General features: G+C 44.1%; 1 protein-coding gene across 1 annotated transcript in view; it reads left to right on the forward strand.

Moving 5' to 3' along the window:
- RRN3 (RNA polymerase I transcription factor RRN3) overlaps positions 1–26,082 on the forward strand; it is a 546,972-nt gene that overhangs the window by 229,717 nt on the left and 291,173 nt on the right. Inside the window, exon 12 of the mRNA XM_086941427.1 lies at positions 23,853–23,983. Within this exon, the coding sequence (XP_086797553.1) occupies positions 23,853–23,983 (131 nt within the window). The remainder of the gene's footprint in view (positions 1–23,852; positions 23,984–26,082) is intronic.

Genomic DNA, 26,082 nt, shown 5'->3' on the forward strand with positions numbered 1-26,082 from the left:
AGATACCAATCCTCCATCATTCTATTCAGAGGTATGGTGTTGACTAAACCCTTAGAAGAGAATTCTTGAAACAAACCTTGGCAAAACCAACTTAACTTAAGATACTTACTTACTCCCCTTCTCACGTGTTAGGCTTAGGTCAGGCACACCGGGGTAGGCTTAGTTAGAAGCACCAGTTGAGTATGTTAGCCTAATGTATATATGACTGAATATATGTTTTATTACTTTTAAACCATTGTATGGCTAAGAAACCATATCAATGCTTTTACAGTTCTATTTCGCAATTCTTATCTTACTGTACGTACTTTTTATAATAACAGTTATTGCAATTGTGGCAATACATTTCTCTTGTACGAGAAGAAAGACTGTTCAATAAATGTCAACCTTTATTGATAAACGCCCGTCTCTCTATTCTCTACATATTGTGAAAGTAAACTGCACCAGACTGACTGAGTGAAATCTATGTCTATTGTTTCACACGACCCTAGAGATCGACTCTTGATCTGAGGAGCAAAGTTGTCATGTTGCACGGTTGTTGGAAAACTGAATCCCTTCTTGTCTGTGCCAAGGAAGCTGATCACTTCCTATGCAGAGAAGAAAGTTTCCAGTGACCTCTGAGCTAGTTGGTAACAACACCCAATTAAGTTTAGCATAGTCAGTGGAGGCCTGGAATATCCGCAGTTCCATGTCGATACTACTGTTTATGTTATTCCAATGCGCAGGGCCTAGTGGGAAACTAGGAACTACACTACATGGCGCCCAACGTTTGGTAAGGCGATAAACTAACGTAAGACTTGTAGAGTAACTCAGTCGTGCATATTTCACACCCCTTTCACCCGTAAATACTCCAATAGACGTCTGGAGTGGGTGAAAGGTTAAAATCCGCCCGACCTTAGTAGGAAGAGATTCCTATGTAAAGCTCCGGTTTATTCAACGTTGAAGGATACAGTGTTCCAAAATATTGTGCATCTAATCTTTGTCTCCTTGGAGACCTACTCTGCAAACCTGCATTTTTTGAAATGTCAGTAGAAAACGGAACCTCTGGGGCCGCAGTAGATGCGACTCAGCAAGGTCCTGAACAAGCAGACCCGGATGCTATTATCATCCCGGTCCAGTTAAGAAGATCTATAACTTTAAAACTTATAGAAAACGGACTGCCACCTCAAGGTGGTACAGTAATTTTCGTGATAGAGGCTCACGAGTATCGGCAGACAGAGGTATTCTATTCATGGATAAACTTTCCAGCGGTAAACGCAATAACACAAGAGTTTCACTATTACAAAATAGAGGAACCTCCGGGAGAGTACGCTCCTTTCGAGGAGATTGAAATCCCACTTAAATTTCAAGAGCACCTGCTCTGGTTTAATGGCGCCCTAAAACACAATGATCACATAACTAGGCTCGGTCCACTAGGTAGACCAGGAGCCACGTGGCCGGTTCTAGCCAGCTACACACCACATCCTGACATTGCAAGAATGTCAAAAGAAGAGCTGTTAGCACAGCTAAACACATTAATAAAAATACATAGGCAATTAGTCCAATATGTAATACGGACTGCAACAGTCCAGCCAGCTGTTAATTCACCACAGCTGACCCCTCATCAGGGGAACACAAATAAAATTACACCACAGAACATACAGTCATGTCTTGGTAAAACACCCGTAAAACGGGAACAAATTCCTTTCTGGTTAGCCCAGAAAATCACTCAAATAGAGGCAGTATTTCCTGATACTACCCCTATTGAGAAACACAGAATCTTGACCATCTGCCTTCCTATGGGAATCGCACCACACGTGGAGGACTGCGACACTTGGGGTACAGTCTTTGCTTCCATTTACACAAAAACACACGGTGTTCCGTCTATGGCGGTAATACCAGACGTGCTAAAACAGATTCAAAATGAATTCGGTCCAGAACCAGCTTTAAATCTAGGTATGAAATTACTGAAAGACTTCAAGCAGGTCACGGCTATATTATTAGCCAATGTAAAGGGAGAAGCAGCATCTGTGGCGATTCGCCAGAAGTTGAGGGAAACAGATATAAAAGATCCTGTTGAGCTTGCAAAAATCATAGAAAAATGCTATGAAGAATTAGGTAGAGACAGCTTGGGTGGAAAACCAGTTAAGCCCCAACTGCTCGAAAATCCTGAAAAATTATTTATTAAAAATAATTTAAATACTCCTAAAAAGAGCTGGGATGGAAATAAACAATCCACTCCCAAGGAAAAAGTTTTCCAGACCAGAGGAAGGTCTCCTCGACGGAGGGAAAGAACTCCGACTCGAGAACGCCAGTCTCCCCAACGGGAGCCCTCTGAGAAAAGATATAACCTTAGAAATAGGGATAATATAAAAAAACCTGATAGATATCAAAGTATTGATACACGTCCCTCTCGATCTCTTCCACAGAATTCGGAAAGAAGAGGACGGTCAGACCCAGGAGAGCACACCAAGTCCAAAGACAAGGAACCTGCTCAAAATAAGAAATCTCAATTTCAGAAAAAGAAGGTAGCCAGTATTAGAGTAATCAACCATGCCGAGAATACTGAGGACACAGTTGAAAAACGGGGAGTGGGCATTGACAATGTTGGACAGTGCAGCAGAGATCAGTATAGCGCGCAAGAACTTGATGAGTCATCTGGAGACAGTGGACACGAATGAATACATTCAGGTTGAAACTGCCGACGCCAGACTTAGCGAGCCCCATAAAATATACGAAATAACATTGCGTATGGAGGGTGATAAGACTAGGAAAATTAAGGGTCTATTTTGGGATAAGCTCTCAAAAGGCTATGATATTCTGTTAGCTGAAAAAGATTGGCCCCCGGAGTTTGTCAGGGAGTGCCCTCGTGGCGAAGAAGTGATTATGCCTGCCTTCTCGAATCACATTCCGATTCACAAAAAATACACATATGCCAGGAAATGGGCAGTAGCCCAGGCACCTGCATTGTATAAAAATCACGTAGGATGGGATGAGGATTCACCGCCTCACAAAATCCAATTAAAAAGTGAACCAACTGCCCAACGGCAGTATCCCATAAAGCAAGAAGCTAAAAAACAAGTCAGGGAGATCTTAGATCAACTTGAGTACCAGGGGGTGATTGAAACATGCACCTCTCAAATGAACAATCCTTTGTTTCCTGTCTCCAAGCCAGACAATTCATATCGTCTAGTTTTGGACTACAGACATCTTAATACATGTTGCAAAACTTTTGCAGTACAAAACTCGCATAGTACAGCCCTAATGAATAACATAGTTAGGAAAAAATACAAAACGACATTAGACATTTCTAATGGTTTCTTTTGTCAAAACATTGCACCAGAAAGCAGATACTTGACCGCTTTCTCCGCATTTGGGTCGCAGAAAAAATTCTGTCGACTCCCACAGGGGTTCAAGAACAGCCCAGGACTATTCTCAGCTAGGGTAACAGAGTTACTACAGATCTATGATGATGAAGCATTATCTTACGTAGATGATATTTATCTCACAGACGACGACTTGGATACTCACTTGAAAAGAGTGAACACCATTATACTTGGGTTCGCAGCGGAGGGTTACAAATTCAACTTTAAAAAGTCCCGAATTGCCCATCTGACAGTACTATTTTTAGGGTACGAATTATCAAGTGAAGGGAAAAGCCTAGCGGACAACTTCTTAGAGAAGTGCGCTGTACTCCAAGCTCCAAAAACGCTGAAGAATTTACAATCAATACTAGGTTTTCTGAATTTCGGAAGAACTTACATCCTAAATTACGCAGAGAGGGTTAAACCTCTCTACGAACTAATTAAACCTGATTTAAAACAAATCAATTGGACTCAAAAACACACAGAAATTTTGAGATCACTGCAAACAGACATGTTAGCAAAAACAAAATTAGATACACGTGACAACACACGTGATCTTGTAATCCGAGTCATCCCAGGAAGAAACGGATTCACATACCTAACCTCTAATGAGGGAGAAAAGGTACCAATTTCAATTAAATCTCACTTGTACACACAAGCAGAAAAAACATTCAGTCGCACAGAAAAAACTGTGAACGCAGTGCAAATCGCATTAGCAAATGAAAAAGAACTAGCACACGGCAAACGGATTAATATCCTCACAGCGGAATCCGCCTTCGAGGCGCTATTCAGCCCAGTAAACCTGCCTACAGTGTCACTGAATCCAAAATGGATACAGTGCATAGATTCTCTAGGAGCGGAAGATGTGAAATACTTTTTCGCCCCGCAATACACAGAACTGAATGATTTAGATTATGAAGAAGAATATCCTCTGCCAATCGAAATCCTGCCTCTCCCACAATACGCCTGTATAATCTATACAGATAGCTCTGTACAGCATTTCAACGTAGAGAGAAAATCCTACGACGCAGCATGTGCGATCATTAAATGTCGTTGGCTGTGCGGTAAAATCAAACCGAAAATAACAAAAACTGAATCAGTTAAGTACTGTTCGGCTCAAAGAACTGAAATCAGATCTTTAAAGATGGCGCTCGAAAATGCAGAACGCGAATTCCCCACACTTATAGTGTGCGATTCTCATTTTTGCGTCAATTCTTTCAATAACAAACTGCAGAGTTGGATCGAAAACGACTACAAAGATGACACAGGTGCCACAATAAAGCATAAAAAGCTCTGGAACGAGGTAGCTCTTTTACACAAAGAACTACAAATGACTCACGTGATTCACGCACAGAGTCTTCAACGTGATGGCGTTCACGTTGCAGGGAATTCATTGGCTAATACAGCCACCACGGAAGCAACTAACCCGGCTTCCGTAGTCACAAAAAAGCGTACAGATAAGTATATAGACGGGGAAACCATGCTGGCAGTAAGAACGACCGTAAAAGGCGACTGCGCAGCACTACCCGTAAACTATCCACTCAATTATGCATACATAATCGATGCAAACTCCGTTCCTTTTGCTCGAATCCCTGGAGTGGGGGATAGAGTAATTCCAAACAGGAGCAGGAGGGGCTTCCTCTTACTGGAAGCACACATGGGGTTGGGACTGAGACACCAAACTATCAAAGCCTCTCTGAAAGAATTGCAATCAGAGTACTGGTGGCCAGGAATGAGTATAGATATTCAAAGTTTTGCTCAAAATTGTGAAGACTGCAACAGAGATCGCAGTAATGAACAGGCCAGTGTAGTTTCAGGATCCCTTCTAGACAGCATAAGGCGGTCTATCTGCGCAATCAAAGAAGAGAAGCGCGTCCCAGTGTACAACGTTTAAGACGAAATACACTTAAATAATGAGGCCTCCAGCACTCGGCTGACGCTAGAACTGTTATAAAAGATTAGCGAGTCCATATCGGCATATACGCAATTACCACGTTCCATTCTGACCAGGGTCCTGCTTTTAGCTCTCGAGCCTATAGGGGGGCCATGGCTAGCATGGGAATTGGGTTGCGGTATTCTTATCCATCGCACAAGTGTGATGGAAAGAAAAAACCGGGACATAAAGCAATCTATAACAGCGAAGGTATTAGGTTCAGGCGCTGGGTGGGTCAAACATTTAATAAGTGTCCAGACTAGTCTTAACAACATGCCAAGAAATTCTCTAAAAGGTTTCAGCCCATATGAACTATTGTTCGGAATTAGAATGAACGTTCAGGACCTCGATAGTCAGATGTCAGTGGTACAAAAAGAAACAAAGCAGTTTGAAGTAAAAGACCGTTTGGCTGTTTTACAGGAACTGAATGAAACAAGAAAATCATTAAGCAACATAAAGTTAAAGCAACAGCCAAGTACCACTGACGAGGCACCACCCGCAACAGCCCCAGCAAGGCCTGTCTGGATTCCAAAGATTGGGGATCTAGTCAGAGAAAAGATCGCGGTGAAGAAGGAATTTGGGCCTTCTTACAGAAAAGCAGTACCTGTCTTGGCAGTCACCGGAACAAGATCAGTTGTGCTACCGCCCCTTGCTGGTAAAAAGGAGAACAGAATCGTGTCCATCGATCTGGTAAAACCACAAGCATGTGGCCTATAATCAACAGTAGGCCCAGTGGACTCCCAAGAAACAACAGAATGCCCAAACTTGCAACAATCCAAGAGGTTCAAACTGAAAGACTCATCACATTCGATCAGCCTGCAGTGCACAATGAAGGACTATGCAATACAGCCATGGAACTCGTGCCTCTTGAGACACAGATTGAAACAGTTCGTCAAGAATCAACACCAGTCTACACTAATGTGGCATCAGAAAATGCTACCGAGAGACAGATTGAAAGAACAATCCCATCAATTGACAGAACTGCCTCTGGTTATTTCATCAACTTCGACAACTTCTCTGAAGATTTAAATGACCCCGAAGTGATGCCAGAAACAAAAAAGTATTCTAAAGAAAATACAACAGGACTCCTTCAACAAATGAAAGAACTATATCTGGATTCACCGTTGATTGAGCATTGGATTATCTCAGGGGTATTCATACTCCTACTATGCCTAATTTTAGTTTTAATTTTAGGGAAGTTCATTACAATTGAATGGACACAGCAAGTCAGAACATCAACCTAGTCCTGAAACCACACAGATCATCCCACGTGAAGAAAAGAGAACTGTCAACAGTAAATGTCACAGCAATTCCAATACCTGGTGGGGTAGTATGGGAGAAAACAGACTATGAGATCTATGGTCCGGTCGAAATCCTGAAGTATCCTCATCAACTAAAGGTTTCCTTAAGTGACTTTGTTACACCAAGTACATTCTCTGATGATTGGGACTTTAACAGTATTAATGACATGATGTCTGATTTAGTTATGTCAGCTAGATTCACAGATCATGATTATTTACAAGGTTCATCTAGTTATGAGCAGTTATTCTGTTACACCCACTATGGGGATCATTACTTGCATAAATCTGCACAGCCTAGAAATGTTTTTATGTATAATCAATGGGAACATTGTTCTACACCACCTAAAAGCAGTTCTAAAGCATTTTTTGAGAAATTCAAATATTTTTCAGGGTTTAACACCAGTGATGCAGAAACGTTTTTTTACAAACTGTTAGATAAAACAGGAATGAAAACAATGCTGACAAATTCTAAATTGATATATTCAGAAGCATTTTATGACAAAATGATGACATTTGGTTTTGATTATTGGAAAAATAATATTGAAACGAAAACAATTTGGGGTACAAAAGATTGGCAGGTGCAAGGCTTAGAAGCACTGTTTAGAACCTGCATGATACCAGAACAAATGTTATTTTTAAATGACACTGTACACCAAACATCCTGTCTTGGCCTAGCTAAGAACAAAGAAATGAAAACACCGTCTATACCAAAGCCAATAGCTGAGAATGCAACTGCAGATAATGAGTTAGACGTGTCACACATTTTACATTTCAACAGAACACATCCTGATTGGAAAAAGTGGTTAATCTGGCCTACAGACACAAATAGCTGTCAAGATAGATTCCTGAATAAAACACAGGGTTTAAAAATGACCAGATTAGACTCAAGATATTCCCAGAGACAACATCCAGGAATAATAACAACATACAGTGTAGGTAAACTCTGCCTAGAATGGCTAGCTACATCCACACTGGCTGAAATTAAGCAACACTTGTCTTTATTAAAAGATGGTGCTGATTTGCGCGATTTCATTCTTGGACCACGCAAACAGCGTCAAAAGCGTTTCATAGCGACCAGCATCTATGCTTCATACAACGAGGCTTGGAAAGTAAAGCAAATTGAAACTGCTGAAAAGATACGAGAAATTGATCGTATTAATTTGGAGAAATCACTTTCTGTGGTAGACAATGGGTTAATGACTCTGTCTTCCAGAATATATTCTTTGGACAATATTGTATCCTCTGCCTTTGATGTGATAGACAGAGATTTGCTAATGTTACAACATGGCCAGTCTCAACTACGCTCTATTATAGAACTAGGCTGGACGCTGCAAAATCTTCGTTCAGGCTATGTGCCTTGGCGTTTAATTAACACAACGTCATTGTTTTCCATCTTTAACCTTACTGATAAACAGATCAGTTTGGCACAGAAAGGAGCAGACTATACAATCTTGAGCATCGAGAAACTCGAGAGATTACCATTGACAATGTCAGAGAGTCCTGTCATTGAATGGATAATACACGGAATTATCACAATTCCGATAACAACTTTCCGATTTCATAAGTGCCTTGAATACATACCTGCTGGCCAGTATGAACAATTGGGTAAAGGATATATAAAATCCGAATGGAAATTACCATACACTCATTCTTGCTATAGTGACAGTGACAAAAATGTATTTCTTAGTGGTGACAACTGTAAACACTCACTAAGCGGTATACTTTTGTGTCAGGGTATTAATTTACACGGAGCATGTGATGGAAATTCAAACAACCTTTCATGCCACCAGCTAGTCACACCTGCAACTCAGATAGAGCCCTTCTTTATGCAACTCGCAAACGGGAGTTACATTCTAAGAACGGATCACAGGTGCTGTGGCCTCGCGCCCGGACTAAGTTATCTAGTAGAAGTAACGTCCATGGTCAAATGCTGTATGCAAGCATTGTTCCCGAGCGGGCCTCCAGACATAGTGACTCCCATCTGGCCTCGTCTGAATCTCTATTCTATACGAATTGATACATTAAGCAAAATGAAATCTGTGCTTTTACAGACAACAGTGCCTTTAACGTCATCTAAAGAGACGTATGATCTTCTAGTCGCAAGGACGGCTACTGAGGTCCATGACCTTTTATCAACAAATTGCCCCGTGCATTTCGTACAAATGCTCGACCAACTCCTTAACATGTCTAGTGCTACGAGCATCCCAGGCATATTTAAGACAGTCTTTACGGGACTGCTAACACCCTTCCAGACAATTTTGGGAATATTTCCTAATTTTGTGCACTCCATTTTTGGTGGTATTCCACTATTTTTTGGACTCATCGCAGGGATTCTATTTTTGACCCTCCTGCTTCGTTATGGCAAGCCTCGGCTCAGACATAGCTCCCATGGGAATGGAAGAGACAATCCTAGCAATGCGCTACAGGGACAGGATAACTAACGTCCTCGGATTGGCCAGGCTGAGAGATCTAAACATGACCTGGTTCCTTTCATTCAGACCGATATGGCAAAATTGCATTTTACCTGTGCTACGGTGTATGCTTTGCGGCGAGGAATGCGTGTTGGACATCTGTCTTTCACTTCCATCAGCAGTACCAATGGACGCCGATACTTTGCTAAGTCCAATAACGGCTCACGCATTGTGTTGTCCCCAGCGGCTACCAATCCTGATGACGGCATTCGTGGAGACTCCTGTACTACAGCCAAGTGGTAACAGTGGAGCGAGTGACAAAAGCAACATCATCCAGGTACAACGTTCTGTGAGCATTGCTGATCCTGCCTTCGATGACAGCAATCATTCTCACACCTGCCAAGTTTCAGCGCTATCTAATTTGGTTGAACTATCACCTGATTTTGTAGACCAATTCTTTGCGAGCCTGTCTGATACGATGTTCTCACCCATAGAGAAACAATAACTTTTGAAAAGCTTTCCGACACACAGCGTTCCTATGAACTCTGGATTCGGCCTTCAGTTTTGATCAACAAAAACTGCCAGGAGCTTTGGTAAACTGATTTTTCTCTGAATTGGACAATTTTTCGAATATTGACCCTTTTACTTTTTTTGGCACGAACAATTCTTTGCTTAACGTAAAAACTATTCTTAGAGAACAGAAGCTTCACACTTCTATTTCTAAACACTTCTAGAGACATAACAACATTACACCAGCCTCTAGCACACATGTTATTACAATACATTTTTATGTGATGATTTATCTCGCATTTCTTCTGTCAGAGATACTTCATGTGTAATTCTTTTTGCATAATCGTTCATTGATTTTATATGCAATAATTTTTTGAATGATTACTATGCTTTTAAAACTACGTACAGTACCTAAATTCCATGTATTACAAGTACGCCTATTTTCGAATGCATTTATGTATTTTGGGGTGGGCTATGTTACACATTGTTACACATGCATCTAATTGCTTAGTTTTAGTAATTTTGATGGACATGAATTCGTGGAGTGGGTGTCATGTGCTTATCTAGGTTCCTGATCGATACTGTGACCTTATGCCCCTATTCGGCTATAAAGCCCTTTATTCCCTATATTGGCATAACCGTTCAAGTGCGATTTTCTGAAAAGTCATCTCTGGCCTCACACGAGCAGAGCCACAGAGCCACATTCCAGCATGACTCTCTGCTACTTCCTTTGCAACCAATTAGTGCAATGACAGAGCAGCAGTCACTATCTGATATTCCTAGATAACACTCCGAGTTCTTCAACAAGATAAAAACTTAGCAAAACCTGGAAATCCCCGCTTGCTATGTTTTGATTAGTAATAGAACTCTAATGAGCAACTGATAGCTGCCACTTCCTAGTGACATCTTTTATTGACGTCTTATGTCCAGCAAACTTGCGTCAAACCCGGCACCTGTCAGGTATAAATATTACCAACGTTGCCTTAAGCAATGCGAAGCTAGCTGCTGTTGAGCGAGAGCTACTGTTGCTGATGCCAGCTGCCTGCATGACCAGTGTTGGTAAAAACTAGCACTCTGTCGCTGCAGCCTGCTATCCTGTGGTGGTGAAGCTACTGATTACCATTATCGCCGCTACAGCGCGAACTGTGGTTCAGTACGCTTGAGGAGCCGTGCAGCCGTCCTCTGCGAAGACATCCAGCCCAGCTGCCCGCGGACGCTGTCACCCCTCCTTCCTCCCGACGCGCTGAGAGAAGCCGCTGCCTTTCTCGTGCAGAGAAATCCAGTCCCGGCGCTTCCGGTTTACCCTCGCGGGTGACTGGGATATCGAGAGAGACCCCTGAAGGAGATACCAATCCTCCATCATTCTATTCAGAGGTATGGTGTTGACTAAACCCTTAGAAGAGAATTCTTGAAACAAACCTTGGCAAAACCAACTTAACTTAAGATACTTACTTACTCCCCTTCTCACGTGTTAGGCTTAGGTCAGGCACACCGGGGTAGGCTTAGTTAGAAGCACCAGTTGAGTATGTTAGCCTAATGTATATATGACTGAATATATGTTTTATTACTTTTAAACCATTGTATGGCTAAGAAACCATATCAATGCTTTTACAGTTCTATTTCGCAATTCTTATCTTACTGTACGTACTTTTTATAATAACAGTTATTGCAATTGTGGCAATACATTTCTCTTGTACGAGAAGAAAGACTGTTCAATAAATGTCAACCTTTATTGATAAACGCCCGTCTCTCTATTCTCTACATATTGTGAAAGTAAACTGCACCAGACTGACTGAGTGAAATCTATGTCTATTGTTTCACACGACCCTAGAGATCGACTCTTGATCTGAGGAGCAAAGTTGTCATGTTGCACGGTTGTTGGAAAACTGAATCCCTTCTTGTCTGTGCCAAGGAAGCTGATCACTTCCTATGCAGAGAAGAAAGTTTCCAGTGACCTCTGAGCTAGTTGGTAACACAACCCAATTAAGTTTAGCATAGTCAGTGGAGGCCTGGAATATCCGCAGTTCCATGTCGATACTACTGTTTATGTTATTCCAATGCGCAGGGCCTAGTGGGAAACTAGGAACTACACTACAGCGGCACAAGTTAAATAAGGAGACACGGCCGGCCGGCCGTGAAACTGAAAGCACGGCCGGTCGGCTGTGAAAGCCTTTGATGCTGCAGGGGGTGGAGCGGCACCAAGCTGGGCAGACACGGCCGGCCGGCTGTGAAACTGAAAGCACGGCCGGCCGGCCGTGAAAGCCTTTGATGCTGCAGGGGGTGGAGCGGCACCAAGCTGGGCAACAGATGGCTGGCGATTTTATGCTGTGCACGCGCATTTTAGGTCAATGCGCTTGCGCATTGACCTAAAAGCGCACGGGCACAGCATCAAATCGCCAGTCTAGGTAAGGTCTGTTTAAGCCCCTATAGTCTCGGTCCGCTCAATGCGCATACGCATTGAGAGGCGAGACCTAAGAACAGTGAAACATCAGCAAAAAGAGGGGGTAACTATAAGAAGCAGATCCTACTCTCCTACATGGAGGGATAGACATCCGAACACTAGAGAGGGCACTTTCATGTCGGCAGTTCATAAATCATGTTCCAGGCTGGATTGCTGGATTCTTTCGGAGTCAATAGTGTCTTGGGTACGGCATATGCCACGAACGCTCTCAGATCACGCCCCAGTAGTGTTGGACATCAATAGCCCGACTTGACATCATTAACCATTTCAATGGCGCTTACAGCTGTCTTCTTTTTAGAACCTGTATTCAAGGAAGATGTACATCAAGCTATCAAATTGTTCTTTGAGTAAAACATGGGTACAGTAGAGGACCCGGGCACGCTTTGGGACAGCTTCAAAGCTATCATCAGGGGAACCTGCATCGAACTTCAGGCTGGGGTGCTGAAGGCATTACAGTCGCATATGCAACACATAGAGAGTGAGATAACGCGACATGAAAGGCAATACGCAAGCATGTTGAAAATACATAAGTTGGTAGAGATCAGGACACTAGTGACAAAATAGAATGAGATGGCAGATCAGGAAATAAAGCATATCTCTAGATGCTGGAAGGCAAGGGGGTAAGGGGAGGGTGATCGTCCGGGTCGCACATTGGCAGCCAAAATCAAAGGGGTCGAAGCCGACAGTGAAGAGATCAGGGATTTTTTTAAAGAAATAGCATTAGCCTGGCTTTCAAATGGCCAATGGAAGTACCTGATTCAACTTCTCAAGTTGGAAGACGTGAAAGAGGCCATATGGATGTTACCGTCCGGTAAAGCTGCATGAATGGATGGACTGCCGGGGGAATTCTACAAGGAGTTCGCTGACTTGCTGGCTCCACATATGGTGAATATGTATAGCGAAGCCTACAACAAAGGTCTGCTCCCCCCCACCCTTAGGGAAGCATTAATTGTTACTTTTCTAAAGCCAGGGAAACAGGCAGATAATTGTGAGTCGTATCGCCCTCTCTCCTTGTTGAATATTGACACAAAAATGATTGCTAAAATTATTGCTTCCAAATTACGTCTGCTGTTGCCCGCCTTGGTTCTCCTGGATCAGTCGGGTTTTTGTACCATCCCGGTCTACGTCTCATAATCTGCGCACTTTATTTGCGGTCTTACACCAACTTGATCCGGATCACAGAGCAGTAGTGGTGCTGCTCGACGTTGCTAAGGGTTTTGATTCAGTTAGATGGGGGTATATGTTTGACACTTTGAGGTTGTTCTGCCCTTCCCCTTCATGCAATGGATAGAGATTCTCTATACTGCACCGGTGGCAATGGTGCGAATCAACAATTGTCACTCTAAACCTTTTAAAATGCATAAAGGGACCAGAATAAGAGTGCCACTGTTCCTGATTCTTTTTGCCATCTTGATGGAGCCTCTGGCCTGGGTTGCGCGACAGAGATACACAAGAGCGGCCCTACAGTTCAGTCAGTGCCCTCTTATACTCTCCACGTCTGCAGATGACATGGTTTTATATATTAGAAACCTGGAGGAGAACTTGCATTCGCTTATCCGTGAATATATTAAATACGAACATTTATCGGGACTAAGAACTAACGGGGGAAAATGTTCTGGCTCTCCACTCACATTTAGTACAATACAGTTCCAAATGGAATATCCACTCGAGTGGTCGACGAAGCCTGTCAAGTATCTGGGGGTGCGAGTGCACTCTGATCCCGAGATAGTGCTGAGAGAAAACTTTGGTAGAGCTCTAACCTCCACGGAAGAACAGGTGGATAGATGGATTGGCCTGCCCCGTTTCTTAGATAGAACAGCAGTAATAAAAATGGTCATTCTTCCCCGGTTTCTGTATCTCTTCACTAATGTTCCTATCAAATTAACGAGGGTCTTTTTCTCACGGCTGCGTTCGATATTAATACGCCTTGTCTGGGCAACCAAGAAATCCAGGTGTAGCTGGAGCACTCTTATAAGGCCTTATTCACAGGGGGGGGTTTGTGGCGCCTGAACTGTATTTGTATTTCTCCAGTATTAGGGGTGTCTTTCATAGATTCACATGCCTGAATCATTCCCCGTCGTCGGAGTGGGAGTCCCACGGTATATAAAAAAGCAGTAATATGCCATTTGTACATAGCAAATAACAGTTATACCCAACCAGGAAGTAAAGTAGCCCCAGCTACAGTGGAAAAAACTTCCACATTAGTGACTATCCAAGTCATTATGTATAGACCAAACTGCAGCCAATCAGGCCACAGCTCCCACCAGAATGCTCTCCCCAGAGACCCAGGCTCTCAGATTTTTTACCGCGCGTCGTGTGATAGGGAGTCTCTCTGAGCTCTGCTCAGTTTTTTCTCTACTTCTGAAAGATTTCACTTTCTAACATGTCTAAATCAAAGTCCCTGTTCAGGGCCTGTGAATCCTGCGGAAAAGCCAGGCTGTTTAAGGAGGATCCGCATACTCTCTGCATCTACTGCTTGTACCCTGATCATCAGGCTAAGGAGTGCAAGATTTGTCGCACCTTTCCTCCAAAGACCCTCAGGGACAGAGAGGGTCGCCTGCTGCTGTGGATACAGCGGATTAAAGATAAGGATAACCCACTCTCTGAGGTAGGAAGTTTGGCCTCAGGGTCTTCTATGGGATCTAGAAAGAGGATGGCTGAGAGTAAGGTGACTACTCCTAAGGCTAAGGTGGCAAGACAGGCCCAGCTCACTCTAGACGCTGGTGAGCCTTCTACCTCAAAAATGAAAAAATCCTCTGAGAAATCTGTGAGGCCAACAGAATCTAAAAAGACTGCGTCTTTATTGTCACCTCAGAGGCCTGTGACCAAGGCAGCGACTACTCTGCCGTTTTCCTGTCAGGCAGCCACGGCAGTGACTTCTACTATGACTTTTTCCTCACCAAAACCTTCTATGGTGATGTCCTCAGCGTCCTCTCCAACTTTTGTGCATGTCCAGGTTCGTCCCATCTCGTCGACGAAAATAGTCACACGCTTGCCGTCGACGACATCATCGTCGACGAAGCTGCCGTCGACGATTCCATCGTCGACGAAGAAGACCCCTTCGACGGCCCCGTCGACGAAGTCATCGTCGACGGCCTCGACGACGAAGAAAACAGTCCTGTCGACGGCCCCGTCGACGAAGAAAGTAGTCCCGTCGACGGTTCCCTCGTCGACGACGAAGTCCATCTCGTCGACGAGGACTAAACAGCCACAGTCGTCGACGGAGCAATTGAAGACAAAGCCACAAGAAACAGAATTTACAATGGCACAAGAGAATCCAACAACACCAAAGCTGTCATCTTGCACAGATCTTCAAGTTTGGTCAGCAAGGAGCAATGTGATACCGCTGCCATCTCCAGCCACCACTGCGGCACTATTACAAAAGCGTTCATCACAGTCTGCATCTATGTCGCCACTAAAAATGCCAGACAGACTCTTGGATTCTGAGGAAGATGAATCTGGTGATGAGTTATTTCAGGCAGCTGAGAGCCCATCTGATTTGCTTATACAAATAAAAGATCAGGAGGAAGAGGAGCAAGTGATACAACCGCCTAGGTTGGAGACTGAACCAACACCAGGAATGCAAATGCCAATGGAACTTTTCCAAAATTTGCAGTATAATTTGAGCTATTATTATCGCCGTTTTCCGCCTTCAGAGTCAGGCGAATCACAAATCACTTCTCCACGGCCTCGAGTAACCCCGACTCCAATGCCTACAATGACAGAAGAAGCGGAGCATGCCCGACCATCAACACCGATGTCCTACCACCAAACGGAGGGTGAGAATACTGATGAGGAAGCTCATGAAGAAGGTGAATTAGATAAAACGGACTCTTCGGAGTATGAAGATCATCAAGCTGACACACCTTCTCCAGATGAACAACCAAAAGCTGAGTCACCACCGGTGGATATTGCAAATTTCCATAGGATTATGGACAAAGCAACTAAGAGATTTCTTATTACCATGGAGGCTAAACAGGACGAATGTTTCCTGTACGACTTTAAGAGTTTGTCTCGGAGGCAAAGTTGGTCTATTCCTATTATAGACTTTATTTGGAAAGAAGGTCTAAAGATCATGGCCACACCAAATTCTTTACCTGCGGTTTTACCGCGAGTGGATAAAAAGTACAGGGCACCAACTTCTTCACCTGCTTGCCTGATCGGCCAGGCCAAGACGGAGTCAGTTATTGCACAAGCAGCTCAAAAGAGAGCAAAGAACCCGTCATCTCAGATCTTCACTCCTACGGACAGAGATGGGAGGCGACTCAATACCATTGGGAAAAAGGTATCGACTATTGCAGCGACCACAGTTAGGGCTGCTAATTCGCTGGCAATTCTCGGCAGGTATGATAGGCAGATGTGGTCAGACATATCGCCATACATTCAAAAACTGCCTGAACCGGACCGGACCGAAGCCACAAAAATTCTGCAGGAAGGGGAGTGTGCTTCGTCGGAGATCATTGATGCTGCAGTGGACGTAGCAGCTACAGGATTCAGGCAGTTGGCAGGAGCTGCAGTCCTTAGAAGAGAGGGATGGTTGAAATCTACATCCTTTAGGCAGGAGGTGCAAGCCAAGGTGCTGAATATGGCTTATAATGGCGAGTACCTATTCGGCTCGCATGTGGATGAGGCTTTGCAAGCCATCAAAAAGGATACAGAAACTGCACGATCGTTGGGTACTCTGCAGTACCGGAAATCTTCCTTTCGTGGTGCTAGAGGAAGAGGTAACTTCACAAATAGAGGAGGATATTACCAACAAAGATCATATACGAACAACCAAAATAACCAGAGGTACCAGCCATATAAGCAACAACCTTATGGCCAAAGAAGAAATAATTATTCACAGCCCGAGGGAAAACAACATATCGGGGCAGAGACGACAATAACAAAAAGTGAGGAACACATCCTGCCACCACTTTGTCCCAGCCAGAAACAAATTGGAGGAAGAATATCCCTACATTGCTCAAAATGGTAAAAAATTACCACAGACAGATGGGTCCTGGATGTGGTTTCCAAGGGCCACATATTAGAATTTGTAAAAAACCCTCCAAATTCACCCCCAAAAGACCCGCCCCCAGCACATCTCAAAGAGCTGTTCATCCAAATCAATACAATGATTCGAAAGGGGGCAATCGAGAGAGTACCTCAACATCAGAGAGGAAAAGGTTTTTACTCTCGTTTTTTCTTGATGCGCAAAAAATCGGGGGAATGGCGCCCCATCCTCGATTTGCGTGCCCTCAACAAATACATCAAAAAATTAACGTTCAAAATGTTGACACTCCAAGAGATCCTCCAGTTTCTGACAGAAGGGGACCACATGGCAACACTAGACCTTCAGGATGCTTACTTCCACGTACCCATTTTCCCCAGGCACAGGAAGTTCCTAAGGTTCAGAGTGGCTGGCAGGGATTTCCAATTCAAGGTGCTTCCTTTTGGACTACGTTCAGCCCCGAGGGTATTCACAAAAATGTTGGCACCTGTAGCGGCCCACTTACGATTACAGGGTATTCAGATATACCCATATCTGGACGACTGCCTTATCAAGGCCAATTCCTACGCCACAACAAGCAAACATGTCCAGAAATGCCTTTGCCTGCTCCAAAGCTTGGGTTTCTCAGTGAACTTCGAGAAATCAGATCTGGTACCATCACAAAGGAAGTCTTTCCTAGGAGCAACGTTGGATTCCAAGCTCGCTCAGGTCTTCATTTCAAGCGAAAGACAGGAGAAGATTCACAAGATGGCGACTGCACTCCTCAGAAAAGAGGGTGTTTCTGTTCGAAAATTCAAATCTTTCCTAGGGATGATCTCATCGTGCATCCCTCTCACTCCAAACTGTCGTCTGAGAATGAGACCCTTGCAAGAGGAACTCAGTCACCAATGGGTGCAGGTATCAGGTTCCTTCGAGGATATCATCACCTTAACGCCTCGAATGAAGAATGCAGTCCTGTGGTGGGGTCAGGAACACAACCTGCAAGTGGGCTGTGCTTTCCTCGCAGAAGTCCCCAGATTCATCGTAACAACGGATGCCTCGCTAGAAGGTTGGGGCGCTCACCTTCAAGGGATGACGATCAGTAGCAAATGGGACAGACAGAAAAAGAAATGGCACATCAATTTATTGGAATTAAGAGCCATTTTCCTCGCCATGAAATCTTTTCAAGCGATACTGGAAGACTCGACAGTGTTGATTCGAACAGACAACACAACGAGCATGCATTACCTGAACAAGCAGGGGGGCACAAGATCAGCCCGGTTGTCCCAGCAGGCTCAAGAGATCTGGAATTGGGCTCTGGATCACAACATCAACTTGTCAGCGGTGCATGTTCCAGGAGTAGCCAATGTGCTAGCAGATTCCTTGAGCAGATCCAAGAGCAGCACTCACGAGTGGGAACTGCATCAACCAGCGCTGGATCGGATCTTCCAGAGATGGGGTCACCCCGATCTAGATCTATTCGCAACATATCGGAACAAGAAATGTACACAATTTGCGAGCTGGATTCCCCACAGAGAATCTTGCGGGGATGCTCTGTCAATGAATTGGGAGCGGATATTTGCCTACGCCTTCCCGCCAATTCCATTAATTCCCAAGGTCATCAAGAAAATGAGAAGACAACCGTGTCGAATAATTTTGATTGCTCCACGGTGGCCACGACAACATTGGTTCACACAGCTTCTTCTTCTCTCAGAAAGCGAACCAGTCCAACTGCCTCAAATTCCAAATCTTCTGACAATTCAAGAAGGCAGGGTATATCATCCGGACCCTCATTCTCGGAAATTATCGGCTTGGCTCCTCAACACCATGAGTTTGCACATTTGAACATTCCACAAGACTGTCAAGAAGTCCTAGCTAATGCTAGAGCGCCTTCAAAGAACAAAACTTACAAGCTTAAATGGAAGCGTTTTTGTGCTTGGTGCCAAATTATGAATTTACATCCCATGTATGCTGAACCGGAAAAGATCTTACCCTTCTTTTTGCAGTTGGCTAAATCAGGTTTGGCGCACTCAACACTTAAAGTGTTTCTAGCGGCTATATCCCGATACCGTCAGGATGGTACGAATTCTTTCTATTCCTCAAGAATAATCCAGCAATTCTTTAAGGGTTTATTTCGTATGTTTCCACCAATACGTCGGCCACCTCCATCCTGGCATTTGAATATAGTACTGGCTCAGCTCATGCGCCATCCCTTTGAGCCGATCCATAGAGTTGATCTGAAGTTCATCACTTGGAAGGTCGCATTACTGCTGGCGTTAACATCAGCCAGGAGGGTTAGTGACATGCAGGCGTTCACGTCTAAACCACCTTTCTTGCAATTCACGAATGACTCTGTGATACTGCGCACCAACCCGAAGTACATGCCCAAGGTACCATCGGATTTTCATTTGAATGAGCCAGTGATACTTAAAACATTCTTTCCGAATCCGCAGTCGCCAGCTGAGCGGACTTTGCACTCATTAGATATCAGGAGATGTCTTAAGTTTTATCTTTCAAGGACAGCTGCCATCAGGAAGACGGATCAGCTATTTGTAGCGCATGGCAGACTGAGACAAGGCTGTGCAGTGACAAAACAGACTATCGCTAGGTGGGTCTCATCAACGATAGGGCTCTGCCATCAACAAGCAGGTAAACCCTTACAGACCTTACCTAGAGCTCATTCTACGAGAGCAGTCTCTTCTTCAACTGCTTTGTTTGCTGGTGTGCCTCTGCTGCAGATCTGCAGAGCTGCAACATGGTCCAGCAGGCACACATTCACGAGGCATTACTGTCTGGATTCTTCAAGTGATACCGATGCCTCGGTGGGAAGAGCAGTCCTGCGTAATCTTTTTCAATAAGGTGAGCCTCTGATGATCTCTCCCACCTCCTCTTGCTCTTTTGACGCTGTAATATGTTATTGCATTACATTATGTTCATGCATGAAAACTGTGTAGCTTGGCGTCCAAGAGCGATGTATTGTATTACTGCTAACTACTCTGATTCAGGCATGTGAATCTATGAAAGACACCTCTAATACTGGAGAAGAACAATAGTTACTTACCTGTAATCTGTGATTCATAGATTCACATGCACCCACCCACCTCCCCTCAGAGTCTCACTCAGGCTATGGATATATATATATATGTATACCGTACTCAGGTACACTCCGGTGCTACAAAATCTGAGAGCCTGGGTCTCTGGGGAGAGCATTCTGGTGGGAGCTGTGGCCTGATTGGCTGCAGTTTGGTCTATACATAATGACTTGGATAGTCACTAATGTGGAAGTTTTTTCCACTGTAGCTGGGGCTACTTTACTTCCTGGTTGGGTATAACTGTTATTTGCTATGTACAAATGGCATATTACTGCTTTTTTATATACCGTGGGACTCCCACTCCGACGACGGGGAATGATTCAGGCATGTGAATCTATGAAAGACACCAATACTGGAGAACCACAGATTACAGGTAAGTAACTATTGTTCTTATGTGTGCAGGCTCAATTTGCACACTACTGGTTCCCCCCCCCCCCGACCTTTATTCCACACGTGGCGGTGGATGATATGGCTCCTGATCCTTTAGTCGCATTAATTTCTAAGGCAAATTCTACCTATTCATTTAGAGACATGTGCACTGCAGACGGTACGTCACAGACATGGCATGCTATTGCAAAACGCGCAAGCAGGCAACTTGTATATGCCCCGGCTCTTCCAATAGCACACCATCCTAAACTTTCGTTGGCCCACGACAAAAGGGCGCTGGAAACGCTGGCAGATATGGGTATAGTTACAATGGGAAATGTCTACCTGGAGGGCACCTTCATCTTGATAGAGGAGGTACACAACCGACATCACTGTGAGCTAATGTCAATTTTCATGTTGTACTGGTTATGGGAGACACTCAAGGCCTTTAATGACAGACACCCCACTGAACCAGTCATTCTGAGCCCCTTGTTATGTTATGTTATGTTATTAAAATTTCTGTAGCGCACAGCTGCCCCAGCAAAGGGGCGTCCTGGCGCTTTGACAGATGCTGTAACATAACACACAAAAGAAATTAGCTAGAAACTGGAAAGAGGAAAGTTTTAATCGCCTGCCTGAAGGCGAACATATCCTCAAGAGCTCGAATGTGAACTGGGAGCGAGTTCCATAGGCCTGCCGCTAGCACCCTGAAAGAACGGCCACCCATCCTGCTCAACCTAAAGCGTGGACAGACAGCCAGATGAAGCCCCTCAGATCTTAAAGATCTCGACGGCACATAGGGCGTGAGTAGAGTGACAAGTGCCAGTGGCGAAGAAGTTTTCAAAATTTTGAAGGCCAGACACAGCGCCTTAAACATGATTCGCTGTCTGACCGGGAGCCAATGCAAGGCTGTGATGGTACCAGACACTGAACAGTGTCTGGGAAGGCCCACAATGGCTCGTGCCGCGGCGTTTTGTACTCTTTGGAGCCTAGAGGCCTCCGCTTGATTCACCCCTAACAACAATGAACTGCCGTAGTCCAGCCTAGATAGTATTGAGGCCTGAACTACAAGCTGTCTGGTAGGGGGATCAAAGTACTTCAAGACTGGCCTAATACCACGCAATATTCCGTAGCACGTGGCAGCCACCTTCTTGGTGACCTTACAAACGTTATTGGCAGGCCCATCGCGGGGTAAGTTGGTCACCCAACTGTATAACACCATGCAATCTGACACTGCAGCTGTTTTTAGCCAGGCACAAGAGCGGTGGGAAAACCTCTTAGTGAGGAGGAATGGTAGTTCAGCTGCTCCATGAGCAGACGTCTGACAGCCATTTGTAAATTTACACATAATTCATTTTAAATACTTACAGCAGGTATATTAAACTCCCCTAAAATTACTGGGGTATGGCCTGAGAGAGATGGCTAGATGCAAACGGTGTGGGGCACAGGAGGCTGATTTCATTAATCTTGCATGGGATTGTGTCAGGGTCAAGGAATTCTGAGTGTTGGTCACTCAAGCATTAACAGTCATGATGTTGGAGAAAGTGGATTGCTCCCCACAGATTTGCTTGCTGGAGCTGATGAAGCACTTAAACCCAGAGAATAGGTCTCTGGTGCTGATCGCATAACTTCTGGCCAAGAGAAAAGCAGCGCAATCATGGGAGAGTAAAAAATGCACCAAACTTTAAAAACTGGATACAAGACTTGATTTTGCAGAGATCAACTGGCACACTATGCTCAAGAAACTCCCAGGTGTCCCGATACATGAGGATGTATGGTCCCCAATAACAGCCTATTTTCTGTCTAGCCCGCAGGATGTCACCGATGACACAAGTTCAGCCTAGAGGACTTTGTGGTGTAGCGTAAGAAGGTGTGGGTTAAAGCAATGAATCTGTTTGTACTATGGTATTCTGCAAAATCAATGTATCCTGTTGTCACACGGTGGTAGGGGTAATTGTTGCATGCACCATGCATAAGTTATATGTTTCTGGAAATGCAAAAATAAAATTAAAAAAAATTAAATAAAGTAGAATTCAGAGCTACATACCATTGAATGATTACATTGACTTAAAAAAAGTCCCACATGAATTTCTCTAACATGCATGGTTTCTACTTTAGTATCCAGGTTCAGAGTTATTGGCTTTTGCACTGGTTGTTTGTGATGGCATCATTGATTGTCAGTTTTGCCAGTTGAAAGTTACTATAAGTCATCTTGGAACTGTAAATTAGTTATAAAATATTCCAAAACAATTTAAAGATGGTATCTGATGTATCGGGACACATAATCATGAATGGGAGCCATTCTTGGAATGCTTTTTGAAATGGAATTTATTTTAATGTTTTTTCACCTAAAGAAAAACCATTCCAACATGGCCTCGTGTGAGTGCTCATGCATGCTAAGGCACTGGTGGCAAGCTTAGAATAGTTTTTTTCTTGTATTTTATTATTTACCTACCATACAAAGATGGCAGAAAACTATTTTCTAGTGGTAAAGTATGCACAGGATGCAGCACAAATTAATTGAACAAGCAGTCTGGTAGCAGTGTTAAAAATGTTTTGGAAAAATAAAAAGAAAAACAAGTGGGGTGCAAAGAAGGTGTAGGTAGACCATCAGACGAATTGTGAGATGGGATGAGAATGTGAAGCGGGGATACAAACAGTGGCAGGAGCAGTAGTAAGGTCTTTCAGACAGAGATATGAGTCCCTCATGTACTTGAATGCAAGGACAATGGAAGCGTATAGTAAAAGCTGCTAGGATGGGGTAGAGAGCGATTCGCCTATGGACTGGTCTAATATGTGATTGACCGTGTCTCAAGGCAATGACTGGAAAGCAAAGAACATAAAAAAGCCAGTTATTTGAAGTGGGATTTCTACTGCTCTATTTAACTATATGTTAAAGTATTCAGTACAGTAGTTCTGTAGTCGAAATCTAAAAAGGAATCTCCTCAGGCCAATTCGAGCAGAAGTCAAATGAAAAGGGCCACTGATTGAAACCCTTAAAGAATGCCACAACAGTGCGTAGAATCATGTCAGAGTATCCTCATAAGGCCTTGGACCAAAAGCGGGAAATACAGGCTTAAACCAAGGAAGATACCTGACTGAGGTGACTTCCTCAAAAGCCAGGTAGTATCACTCATGTTACTGCTTCCTAATTACAGCACAGCTTGCTGGTCACACATTCAGAGGTAGAGATGGTGCTTTCCTGGCAGGAGGGTGGGACCATTGCAGGGGTGGTCTTTCATGGTCACAGTAAACCAAATTGGTCCATCCCTGCAAGAAAGTAGGCACTACTCGGGAAATACAGTGCAACAAACAACATAAATTTGGAGACAAATTAGTAACTCACTGCTTCACCATATGCTACTAGAATAGCCTGATACTAAAGTACAGTAGTTAAGCGTGAGATTGATTTAAATGTATGTGCTTATGGTGTCACATATTTGATAAAAATATACTCTCTTTTTTTAGGTGAACTCAATATTGACAAAACCAAAGATTTGTATAGAGATCTCTTGATGGTCTTCGACAAACTCATTTTACCTACGCACGCATGTTGCCATGTCCAGTATTTCATGTTTTACATCTGCAGTTTTAAGCTGGTAAGTATTGTAGTGTATGTACACTTTTGTGTTTCTTTTGTAGCAGCAAAATTATTATGTTCGAGCAATGTGAGCTGTAGATCACATGCTTTGCATACTCCTGCCATCTAGTGTTGGGTTCGGATGCTTGCAAGTTGTTTTTCTTTGGAGAAGTCTTTCCAGTTACGAGGTAGGTGACTCCTCCTTTCGGTGATAGTGCGCATGGGCATTTGCTCCATTGTTAGATCTTTTTTTCCGCCATCAGGTTTGGACGTCAATTGCTGCGTTCTGGTTCAACACCGTACCTCGGGTTCCCCCCGATGCGCAATCCACTTATCCTTAACGGTATTGTTTTCTATTGCGTATTTCCCTTTCTCCACGTATGGTATCTCCGTGGTTAATAACCAAATATCTTTTCATTCAGGAAACTCATGGAAGGCCATCGGGCCTACCTGCGCCGGTCCGCCGCACAGTCGATGGAACAGAGTCCATTCAAATTCTGTCCTCAGTGCCACGCGAAATTCCTGCGCACCGACTCACACGGAGTGTGCAACTTTTGCTTATCTCCGGAGCACAACAAACAGGACTGTAACATGTGTAAATCTTTCAGTTAGAAGAAAACGCTCCACGACCATCTGGCTCGACGTCTCGACATGCAGAGTCAGAACACTGGCTCCATTCCGGACTTCTTCGCAGAAGATTCCGAGCAAGCAACTTGCTATGTCATAGGGGCCGAGGAAGAACAAGAAGAACCTATCTCCATCGCCGAGTCCGGCTCCTATGTGGATGAAAACATTCTGTAGGGTCAGCGTATCGTGAGTACTGATCCTTCCTTGCCCCAGAGTTCAACTCAGCCCAAGAAAAAGGCTCCGGTCCCACCTCTGCCTTTGGCACTGAGAACCTATTTCCAGACCCTAGCCTTCGGGCTCTGCACCGAACCATACGTCAAAGTCTACCATCTCCGTATAAAGTTGCCCACACTCTGGCGCCAAGCCGAATCCTTTGGGGTTGAAACCGAAACCTGCCTCCGGTCCATCTCCTTTGATGCTGAAACTGTCTTCGGAACTGTAATCCTCTGCACCCAAGACACCGGCACCGAAACATAAAGATGCTCTGATACCACGAAAAGCGCCCCCTTTTGACGTCCCGCCTTCAAAACCGAACCAGAAACAAAAGAAACTTTACAATAATCCAAACACTGAACATATTGCGACCAAATTGCCACTTAAATGCAAATCTGAATCAGAGGAAGCTTAGCACATTCCTTTAAAAAGGAAACATGTTGGTGCTAACCCTTCTCCTCCTCCTCCTCCATCTCCATCACCTCCTTCCCCAAAAACACAGCATTTGCTTATTACCCCTACTAATTCGCCACCACCACATACACCTGATGATCACGACAATGGGGATGGTGGCAATTATCCTTCACCTGCAAACCCCTGGAAGGATTAGAATACAGACTCTCCCACAGATAATGATCCTGACCTTTATCCTATTAAACTCTCTCCACCAGATGACAACGTAGGTTACATAGAGGTATTAAGCAGAGCCTCTGAATATTATGTGGTACAATTACAAAAGGAATCCCTAGAGGAGGATTCCCTTTTCAACACCCTTAGTAGTTCCCAAAGATCCACACACACACTCCCCATGCTCAAAGGTATGTTAAGACATGTGGATGACATATTTAAGGATCCTGTTCGTGCACGTATTCTCAGCCCAGGATAGACGAAAAATATATACCTGCTTCATCAGACCCAGTTTTCATCCAGGGCCAGTTACCGCTAGACTCTTTATTGGTTTCTAATGCCCGTAAACGGGCCAATTCTCAGACGTCGGGAGATGCTCCACCTCCAGACAAAGAGTCTAAGCTGATAGACGCCTGTGGAAAGAGAGTAGCCTCCCAAGCTGCAAATTACTGGCACATTGCTAATACCCAAGCCCTTTTAGCTAGTTACGATAGGGCGCATTGGGACGAAATAGAGCAACTGCTTCAATTCCTTCCTGATGACCATAAGTCCCAAGACCTAGTGCAAGGGGGAAAGCTCATTTCTAATTCTTCCATTAGGTGTGCGTTAGATGCGGCAGACACGGCGGCTAGAGCCGTTAATACCAGCATT

Source organism: Lissotriton vulgaris, chromosome 10 (assembly GCF_964263255.1).
Source record: "Lissotriton vulgaris chromosome 10, aLisVul1.2, whole genome shotgun sequence".
In the NCBI taxonomy this organism is placed as follows: Eukaryota; Metazoa; Chordata; class Amphibia; order Caudata; family Salamandridae; genus Lissotriton; species Lissotriton vulgaris.